Source organism: Ictalurus punctatus, chromosome 5 (genome assembly GCF_001660625.3).
Source record: "Ictalurus punctatus breed USDA103 chromosome 5, Coco_2.0, whole genome shotgun sequence".
Taxonomy (NCBI): domain Eukaryota; kingdom Metazoa; phylum Chordata; class Actinopteri; order Siluriformes; family Ictaluridae; genus Ictalurus; species Ictalurus punctatus.
In genome coordinates, this window is record NC_030420.2 from 27,718,374 (window position 1) to 27,729,327 (window position 10,954).

The following is a 10,954-nucleotide window of genomic DNA, read 5'->3' on the forward strand; positions in this document are numbered from 1 at the left end:
CTCCACCGGAAGCAGTTTCTTACTCTTTCCGGTGTCGCGTTTGTTTGGCAGCATGGCAGCTGAGAATTTGGCTGTTTGGCCAGAAATTGAAAAAGCAGAAAAAGAAAACAGACGAGAGTTGGTTCTTCAAGGCGCAGCAGTCGATGAGAAAATAAAGACAAGCGATGGGATTCATCCGAGACTTTATTCGTTAAATCTCCTCAATTACCTGGAAATCAGTCAGTGTCCGAGTTTGCGTGTTATCCATGTAAACATTAAAAACCTGTCTCACTTGCAGAGCCTCATCCTCTGCAGGAACAAGATCTCATCGGTGCCCAAAAGCATCGGAGAGCTGAAATCGCTGAAAGTCTTGGATTTGTCAGTGAACGAGCTGCAGGCTTTACCCGAGGAGATCTGTTCACTAAGCGAGCTCACCACACTGAATGTGAGCTGTAACAACATCGCGACTCTTCCGGACGGGTTAAGCTGCTGCACCAAGCTGTCCAGCATCAACGTGGGTAAAAATGCGCTGGTGTGTCTTCCTGAAGACCTGTGCTCCTCCAAACTGGAGCTGCTCAACACTGTCATAGCGTCAGAAAACATCATCGAGCAATTAAGCAGTGACATCCACAACCTGCCGGCGCTTAAGGTCTGTTTTCCCCCTAATTCAGTTAAATACGGGCGCTTTGAATAATACACATGATCATTCACAATAATAATAAACAAAACAGCTTTACTGAACTCTGGATGTAGATTTAGATCTCCAGTGAGTAAGTCTGAGGTGACAGGCGAGGAACAACTCTCTGAGATGGCATGAGGAAAAAACCTTGAGAGGAACCAGACTCAAATGTGAACCTGTCCTCTTCTGGGTGACACAGTGGGATTATAAAACATTACTCTGCAACAGTACTTTCTTCTTTCTTTCCTTTCTTTATTTCATTTTATCATTCAATCTTCTATTCATTCTGCCCTTATGTCTTTCCTTCCTACTTTCTTCTTTCCTTTAATTTAGCTAATTCAGTAAACCCTTTCATTCTTTCTCATCTACCGTCACCTTTCTTCCTTTCCCTTTTCTTTCTTTTCTTCTTGCTTCCTTATTTCCTTCCTTATTCATTGTCAGTCATTCACATGTGTTTATTTGGATCAACCTTCATTCTGACATTCCTTTTTTCTTTGATTTCTTTTGATTAGTAAATTCAGTTAATCTTTTACTTCTATCTTACCTTCCTTTCTGTTTTCCTTTTTTTCCATTTCATCATCCTTCCTTTCTTCCTTCCTTCATTCTTTCATTCAATAATAAATTCAATAAATCATTTACTCTTATCCTTTCTTCCTTCTGTCTTTTTCTATTCTTTCTTTTTCATTTATTCAATCTTTCATCCTCCCTCCCTCCTTTCCTTTGGTTCCCTTACTCCCTTCCTTCCTTCATTATTCATCCAGTCAGTCATCCACATGTGTTTATTTGGATCAACCTTCATTCTGACATTCCTTCTTTTTTTTGTTTCCTTTCTCTTTTTTTTTAATAAGTTCAATTATTAATTTACTTCTATCCTACCTTCCTTTCTGTTTTCCTTTTTTCTCTCTTTGCATCATCCTTCCTTCCTTCCTTCAGTAATAAATAAATAATACATTCAATAAATAATTTACTTCCATGCTTCCTTCCTTCTGTCTTTTCTATTCTTTGTTTTTCATTTATTTAATCTTTCTTTCTTTCCTCACTCCATCATTTCCTCTCTGTTTCCTTTCCTTTGCTTCCCTCACTCCCTTCCTTCCTTCATTCATTCAATCATTCATTCATTCACGTGTTTTCTTTGATATGTGTGCCAGACAGGCTGTTTCCACCTAGGAGAGGGGAGAGAAAGTGCTTCAAATATTATACCCAATCTCCTTATTAGGTTATTAATGAATACCTTAAAAAAATACAAATTAGTGACCAATTCATTGGTGGAAATGTATGGTGACCATTAGAGGTGGTGCCCATAGATGATTGTTCTGATTTTTCCAGTCCAGAGAAAAGTTAATTATGAAATTAATTATTATAATTAACTTCATACACTTATAGTACTTTAACCGATTTCTTGTCTCAGGTGTTGGACCTTTCCAGTAACAAACTCAGTGAGATCCCATTTGAGCTGGCTGACTGCCCCAAGCTGAAGGACATCAACTTCAAAGGAAACAAGCTGAAGGATAAGCGACTGGAGAAGATGGTGAACGGCTGCCAGACTAAGTCGGTGCTGGAGTACCTGAGAGTGGGGGGTCGAGGGAAAGGAAAGGGCAAGCAGCTGGACGCAGAAGGTGCTGAGCACAGCAACAGAAATCGGAATGTCTCCAAAAAGAAGAATGCTTCTAAACAGAGGGATAAAAAGGAGGAAGATGCTGTGGATGAGTTGCAGAAAATGGTTGTTAAAATCCTTCATATATCCGATTCCCCCTCTGCCATGACGGTGAATGTCTCTCCTCAGGTGAAGGATGTGCGGCCGTATATAGTATGCTGCATAGTTAAAGGGATGAACCTGAAACGAGGGAATGCACTCAAGAGGTTCTTAGCTGCTCAGGTAAAGAAATATTGCAAAGATGACAGACAATGGCTCACCCTGTAAGTGGTTAAATGAAAAAAGTGATTGCTGACTTTATTTTGGAGTTTTCTTATTGATGGCTTGGCTTTATTTTTATTTTAAAACATCTCTCTTATGTATTCTTTAGACCAAACTTCATGATGACATTTGTGCCAAAAGGACCACGGCTACTATCGCGACTCATGACCTGAGCTTACTGAAAGCTCCTCTACAGTATGATGCCAGACCTCCTGATATTTTAAGGGTATGGCTGGAAAAAGATGTGTGTTTGTGTGTGCACGTTACAGCAGAATTACCAAGGCCATATACAAAAAAATGGAATCCGTGGAATACACAGTCAGGTGACAGATGAAGCTGATGATCCACAAGGCACAGTGTTCACTGAATGGTGTGATGGAATAATTCATATGCTATGGCCTTCACAGTCATCAGACCTTAAATGAATTGAACACAAATAGGAGATTTTCAGAACACTAATTCAGGGAATTTCTTATGAAAGAATAGCGGTCATCCCACCAGTAAGTTTTTCTCGTGGTTTGTACCAGCCAAGCACCTTACCAAGACACTTAACATAGGTTTTTCTTTTATTTTGTCACCCGTCTGTATACATAATGGATAGCGTGCTAAGAAGGGTAATTTCCACTAGCTGCCTTTGCATTCTTACCTGAATCTCAACAGACATTAGCCCCTGAGCTTCAGTCTTTACACACAAACCCATCAGAATACAATCACAATCCACACACTGCGTACATAAAAGCCAGCTGGGAAGGTGCAGGCATATTTCATGCAATCTGATAAAGCTGCGTTTATGAATGGAGTGGGGTTTAGTTTCTAATGCCTCAGGCCATGGCTTTAATAATAAATGAACTGTGTTCTGCATTGGTCACTTTTGTTTGAGTGAAACATCTTTTCAGCAGCTCTTTTTGTGACGAGTATCAGTAGTGAAGGCTTTGTAGTGCTTCCTTTATACTGTGCAGTGTAGAACATTTTAATACCATAATAGAATAGCACACTTTTACCCTCTATGTTGAGTGATACTAATTTGGCTGTTTAAACATTTACATTACCACTTTTACTGTATACACTCCTACAATACACTCCTATTACTGTGTATTGTTTTTCCACACCACTCCAGCTTGTTTAACATGGTCCTCTAAAATTTACTTCTTTTTTTTTTCCTCAACAAAATGATTTATTTTGTTCTGTTTCTCGTGTGTGTGTGTGTGTGTGTGTGTGTGTGTGTGTGTGTGTGTGTGTGTGTGTGTATTGGGGGAGTGTAGATAGTTCCTCTGGGTCGTAAGGAGGTGAAGGCCGGCGACCTGCTTAAGATGCTCCAGCAAGAAGCAGATGAACAGAGGAAACAGAAAAAACGGCAGAATGTGTCAGGTCTTCACAAGTGAGTTACTAAACACCCAGAAAGAGTTTGTGTTTTTTGTATTTGTTTCTGATTCAGCAGATATTTTATTGACTCTTTAATTTAGCAAAATGAGTCCAAATTGAGGAGCATTGAAAACTCTCGTATCAGGTTGTGCACGAGGTGACCTTTTGTTTTTTTTTTAGAAATTACAACTTCAAACTAACAATCAATTGTGTTAGAAAGATCCCAAATGGCCTTTTTAGTATATAACGAGCACAAAATCACTCGCACAGGCAAAGAGGAGTAAAGTTGGTAAAGAAAGATTCTTTTTATGTAAGTAATGCTTTCAGAAAAGAAGCGGAGAAAATAATAAAACGCAACAACTGAAAATAGTAGCAATGTTAAGTGAGAGAACCTCTAAATCAATTTTATAATAATATTTCTGATTTTTCAGCAAATTGTTTACATTTGCAAGAATGCTTTTGTGAGATTTTTTTTCTTTAGCTTTTGGTTGCTGGTGACATGATCTGTGCTAAATCAAAAAATAAAAATGACCATACATTTGGGGTAAACAAGTTCATTCTCATTGACACTCTCAGGTACCTTCAGCTATTGGACGGGAAAGATCATTACCCTTGCCTGGTTGATGCTGATGGTCATGTGATCTCATTCCCTCCAATCACAAACAGTGACAGGACAAAGGTAAGCTGCTGTAAATCTAGATTATAGTTATTACTGGTAAAGATGATTTATCTTTTAATGACTTCCTTTAGGACGCAGTTGATAGTACTGCTATCTCGGTGGTCTAACATTATTTTCCTTATGCACATCAAATGAATTATGTTTCAGTGTAGATTCCCAAACCAACTGCAGTCTGGTTTAATCTTAATACTCTGCCACAGAACCACCATCTGCATGAAATTACCTTGTATGAGTTCATATAAGACGGTTTAGGTACACTCTGCAGGGATTTAGCTGAAATGTTAATAATGTGTACTGTATATTATACAGCATTCTTGTATACCGATGATTTTCTTCCACCCCTCTTATTTTCTCTCTCTGTCCAGATAAAAAAGACCACACGAGAGCTCTTCCTAGAGGTCACAAGCTCTATGAGTTTACAAACCTGTAAGGACGTCATGGACACGCTCATAATAGTAAGAATCAGATAGAGTGCATTTTTAAAAGTTGCATTCACAAGCACTGATGAAATAATAATGGAAAGAGGATTGTAGTATATGCACCATGGTGAATTTTTTATTTTGCATCTTCGTGTAGTTGGCACATTTTTGCTCAACATCCCATATAGTACTGATATACAGTGGGTAGTAATGCATTTTGTTTACTGTCCTCATAAACATTAGCTTAGTCCTGGAAAAATGTAAAGTCACGCCAATAAGCCATTGTGTGTATTAGGGCTGGGTGATGTGACAAAAATATCAAATCATGATACTTGAGGACATTGCTATGATGCACAATATGCATATCACGACATATAATTTAGCTACAGTCTTCAAAACAGTAGTAAAATAAACAAAAACCAGTTAAACTGAGTTTGATGATACTTTAATGCCTACAGAGAAGATTAAGTAAAAAAAAACATTAATACCATTTAATTTGTAATGATTAAAAACATTTAAAAAATCAGCATATGAACTATATCTCAGAAAAGTGCATCACGCAATATCGATATATTGCCCAGCCCTAGTGTGTGTGTGTGTGTGTGTGTGTGTGTATGTGTGTGTGTGTGTGTGTGTGTGTATGTGTGTGTGTATGTGTGTGTGTATGTGTGTGTGTATGTGTGTGTGTATGTGTGTGTGTATGTGTGTGTGTGTGTGTGTGTATATATATATATATATATATATATATATATATATATATATATATATATATATATATATATATATATTCATACTCAGTTTCTAATCAGTAATTATGGTCAAGTGCAAAAGTTTGCATCCCCATGGTTTCTGGGTGGGGAAAAAAATTAAAGTATGATTTGCTGATCAAATACATAATTCCAAGATGGCACTCATTCTGCAACAAGTCAACACCAAAACATAAAAGTGTTTTCAAAAAAGTTTTGTCATCAAGGTGGTGCGGTGGCCTGGTGTTGCCAACTCACAGTTCCAGGGTTCCTGGTGTATTTTCTTTTCATCCTAGCTGACATTGCATATAACCCCCACACACACTAATTTTACAGAGCCATTTTACTTCTTACCAAAGTATAAAATACTTTTTACCATAAAAAATATATACAAAAATATTTAGTACCAAAGTACAAAATACTTTTTACTAAAGTATTTTACCTTTATTTTATCATAAAAATCCCATTGATGATCTTTATGGAGAGGACATGGCCAAGAGGCTGCATAGTTAGAATTAGAATTAGTTAGGCATTAGAAATGTGAAATTGTTCTTATATTGTTTTCATATAGCTCTTAAAATTCCTTTTAGTTATTTGGTGTAGTGTTTGGGGTGTAATGGTGCTGATCTAATAGTGTGTAATCCTGCATATTTTACTCCATGATAATTGTTGAAAATTTGTGTTTGTTTCAGAGTGTGTTGTTGACTTTTACTACTATGGATGTCAGCAGATGTCAGGTTTATAAGTCTTGAAACATGCCCTGACATTTTAAAAGCTTTTATAGTTCCCATTGCAATGGCTGTTAACATAGACTGTAAGCTAAGCATGCTGAGACCGTGACTGCAGTGAAATCACAGGGTCTTTAAGATAATTATTCATTACGGATCTGTTTCTGCCTCTTGTGCTCTTTTCATGGCCAAGCCTTAATTTGTTTATGTGCAAGTTGACGCAGTGAGCTCAACTTCAACTTACACAGGAAGTCATAAATGCATCTATAAACACATAAATAAGTGTACTGTGTCAAGGGATCATACAACACAGTTGAAAATAAGGGTATAATCATATGCACAGATGCACACTTGTCAGATGTGGTTCAGTGTTTGTGTTCAGCCTTATTTTTTATTCTTGTTTGCAAAACATTTGATTTGATTGGAAATAAAAAAATCTTACAAAAATGTATTTATTGCTGCAGTACTACATGTATAGTAGGTTCTGCTTTTCACAATGGTATATTCTCATACCGCTTCTTAGCATGTAAACCTGATGTCTTGGTCACCTTGTCGTTTTCTTTTTAAACGTTCCTTTAAGTGAAAAGTGTTTGTCTGAAAGGGAGGAACTTAGCGTTTGGCTTGAGTTGTGGCCTTGAGATTTCTTCTCTGATAGGAACAGAACCGTTTGTCCTACATTGTTGCATTAGCTCATTCCTGTTGAATATTTAACAGCCAGCAAAATGTGATCTGGACATCCTGAATAATGAACGTTTCAACCCTATATTGCCCAGCAGATAGATAGATAGATAGATAAAGTACTGTACAAAAGTCACATGCAAAGAAATACTGTAGTGCAAAGATGCCTTCAGAAATAATGAAATTAAATGTTTCTACATTAAAAAAACAACAAAGTCAATATTTGGTGTGACGACCCTTTGCTTAAAAAATATTGGTAGTTTCAGGTACAATTTGTGCAGTTTTATAAGGAAATTAGCTGGTAAGTTTTACTGAGCATCTTGCAGAAATAGCCACAGTTCTTCTGGAGACTTTGACTGTTGCACTTCTTTTTTTTGTCTGAAAAGTGTCTCTTACATAATATGCTGCTTTCTTTACTGACATACAAACATTTTTCTGTAACATTTAATTTTGTGCTGGAAATCTAGTGTTTCGAAATCTAAAATGGTTTTTGTACTGACTCAAAAGAAGTCATAAAATAAAAATCTCTAACAATGTTTGTACTAAAATAACAGGGTGCCTAAGACTTTTGCACAGTACGATAGATAGATAGATAGATAGATAGATAGATAGATAGATAGATAGATTTTTTTGACAATAATATAAAACACATATAAGACTGCATTCATACAGAACTTAGAAGCATTTAAAATAGTCAAGGATAAAACACAATAAATCCCAAAGACCTAGTTCCACTGTGGTCCTCTATGCACAGTAGAAATAAGCCTTGTGGAATATAGCCCCCTTCTTTGTGAAATGTACCTAGTGCAAAAGTTTACATAGTTTATATCTAAATTATATATTTGTCTTTTATTTTGCCTGAATAACTAATTCAGGAATGGATCTGTAATTTATAATTGAGTTAATGAAAATTCTGTGACTTTTGTGGCATTAAATCATTCCTGGTTTCCATCAACCAGGTTTAACACACCTCATTCTTCTAACTGTGCTTTCTGTTTGTCTTTAAGAAAATGGCGGAGCTGAATAAGTTTACCTTTGATAACAGAGAGGAGACCGGTTCAGATGACGAGACAGACCCATCCTCTAACCCAGCAACAGACGGCTTAGCATCAGCTGAGTTAACTGTGGTGCAGGTGAAGGTGGTGGACATGGAGGGAAATCTGAAGGTCTTGTACCCGTCCAAAACTGACCTGACCTCTGACGTCAGCCATCTGTCCATCATCCGGTAACCGTCTTCGACAGTCAAGCCGTGAATACTGTGTTAAACTAGTAACTGTATAAATAAGACCAGTACCAGTATATACATATACTGTAAATTGCCAATACACTTCATATTCAGTTTTTAAACAGTAATTATGGACAAGTGCAAAACTTTGCATCCGCATGGTAACTCTATTTTATGATTTGGTGTTCTAAGATGGGACATATTCTGCAGAAAGAGTAATACTAAACAAAAAGAAAAATATTTCTGGTTAAGATAAATAGATTGTGTGTGCATGGTGCTCCGCGATGGATATACCAGTGTTCCCGGGAGAGGCTTCAGAGCCACTGCAACCCAGATCAACATAAAACACTTACTGAAAGTGAGTGAGTTTTGCTATGAGCCTCCCTGTCTCCGGGCATGATTTAAGGAAGGACATCTGATGTGGTTAAAATAGATGTCTTAAAGAATGTGCAGGGGGGTCAAATGTTGAGGATCCAAATCTGCTCAAGTTATTAGAGAATATCTGTAGATTAGGAAAGGAAATCTGATTCTTTTTTCTGATTTGATTTTTTTAACTGATATCATTTTGATATTGAGGATTTGTTAAACCTAACCGACTAAATAACTGCTATAAACCTTTACTTTGTTTTTATCCATAATTTGGATAACTTGACTAATTATAGTTTTTCCATTAAAAATACTATACAATATTTCTCTCAGATTTTGAATAACATTTGTCCTTAATTTCCACTTCTTAAAATGTTTTATCCAATGCCATTCAAGTTGTTCATTACAAATAGAACCAAGCAACAGCTACAATTATGTTTATATACTTAATACAGCACTTATGTCACTAAATAAATTAGACATGAAATCCATTACTGGTTTATTTCTTTGCTTTTCACTTGCTGTTTTAACTTTTTATGAATGCAAGCATATTAAACAGAATCACAGGTCAAAGCCAGCTTATATTTCAAGTGACAATAGGGATTGTCTTTCAAACCATTACATAATGCCTGTTAAGGTTCATATTACATAAACATCTAAAAGCCACACAGAGACTAAAGATCTAGTTAAGGTGACAACCTCATAATGCTTTTATTTCTTCTCAAAATACACATCAAAATCTTTATTTAAATTGGAGGAGGATCACTGGTTGCTCAGGTTTATTTGGTGATTCGTGGCTCGCTGTGAAGGCACTGGATAAGTTAACAGATCAAATGACTGGAGGCGTACTAGATACACGAAGCTGATAGGGCAAGAGATATAAAACATGAGAAGGGAGCTCCAGACAAGTCTTTGGCTCACATGATGCCACCCAACACATGAAGCATTCTGGCTATCTAAAGGTACATATATAAACAAGCTATGAGGACCATTCAAGCAGCTAATAATCTAATAAGGAAGCAAGCCTGGGACAGAAAGACAATATGGTCTTGGAATGGACCTGAGGAAGATTCAGAAATCCAGGGCGGTCGTTTTAAACAGCTTGACTCTACAAAGGATGTCAGCCACTCTGCGTACCAGTTAGCACCTGCAACACTGAACGGAGCTTCTCGACCGTTGGGAAAACAAACCAGCAAAGCTGTAGACTTCCTCCTGAAGCCTCGACAGGTGGTGTTGCAAAACACGCCAGTAGAGAAGACTAAAGAAGGCGATGTGAAGGCTCTCATCACAAGCAACTCATTGCCTCCAATATGTGGTTTGAGAGTACGTTCAGTACGTGGAGCAAAAAGTTGCGTATCAAGTCAGCCTGCTTTACAAACGGATAAGAAAGCAGGCGTATCATCTAACGGTGCAAGAAGTGTGAGGACATTAATATGTAGGCAAAAGGAGAGAGCTCAGTTAACCAGCACAGTGGACATGATCTGCAGAAGTCTAGCTCCATTCAGAGTGACCGAATGCACTCAGGATTCAGAAAGTCCTCCTCTACAGAGAGAAGAGAAGAAGAGGGCATGGATGAAACCTTCAATTACGACACGCACCCATTCCAGGAGGGATCTAGGTTTTGATAAGAAGAACCTAAGCTCTAATGACAGTGGGGTGATAACAGAAAGGATTAAGGACTCAGTGAGCGTGTGTGAGACCAAACGGCATTCACAGCCACTCTCGGACTCGGCCATTGAGACAGAAACTCAGAGTTCACACAGAAGGAGACAAGAGGAGAGGAACAGAGGGATGGATGATGAAGAGGAGGCGTATTATAACACTAAGATGATTGCTGAGTGGATAATCAGAGTAAATGCAAGTCTCTTCTCCCCATTCAAGGATGAGTTGAATAAAACACATCTAAAGGAGGAAGACGTGGACACTATTAAAATTATCTATGGTCAGGACTAAAGGGAGAGTTCATATTAGCTTTGATCTGATCTCAGTTTTCACTTGAAGATAGAAAAATTATTTTAAAATGGTTTTAAATGTTATGCAATCTGCTGTGATGCATTTCTGCTCCTCACAGGTGTAAAGAGTGGTTATTTGAGTAAAGGGAAACTTCTGATCAGATTTAACTACTCTGGCCATTCTGTGTTGACGTCTAGCTTACCAGCAAGGCATTTTTCCCCCTGC

The 10,954-nt window shown here is 37.5% G+C and overlaps 1 protein-coding gene across 1 annotated transcript; it reads left to right on the top strand.

Moving 5' to 3' along the window:
- Window positions 1–10: 10 nt before the first annotated feature.
- Window positions 11–9,267, top strand: lrrc47 (leucine rich repeat containing 47). The gene is made up of 7 exons (XM_017467417.2): window positions 11–628; window positions 2,067–2,534; window positions 2,683–2,799; window positions 3,836–3,951; window positions 4,512–4,614; window positions 4,980–5,069; window positions 8,193–9,267. The coding sequence occupies exons 1-7, from the start codon at window positions 53–55 to the stop codon at window positions 8,412–8,414; spliced, it is 1,692 nt and encodes a 563-aa protein (XP_017322906.1). The 5' UTR covers window positions 11–52; the 3' UTR covers window positions 8,415–9,267.
- The last annotated feature ends 1,687 nt before the right edge of the window (window positions 9,268–10,954 follow it).

Excerpts from the sequence above, each read along its gene's own strand:
- lrrc47 (XM_017467417.2), top strand. The coding sequence starts at position 53 with ATGGCAGCTGAGAATTTGGCTGTTTGGCCAGAAATTGAAAAAGCAGAA. Across the intron at positions 629-2,066 it reads ACAACCTGCCGGCGCTTAAG|GTGTTGGACCTTTCCAGTAA; the intron begins GTCTGTTTTCCC and ends TTCTTGTCTCAG. Across the intron at positions 2,800-3,835 it reads GACCTCCTGATATTTTAAGG|ATAGTTCCTCTGGGTCGTAA; the intron begins GTATGGCTGGAA and ends GGGGGAGTGTAG.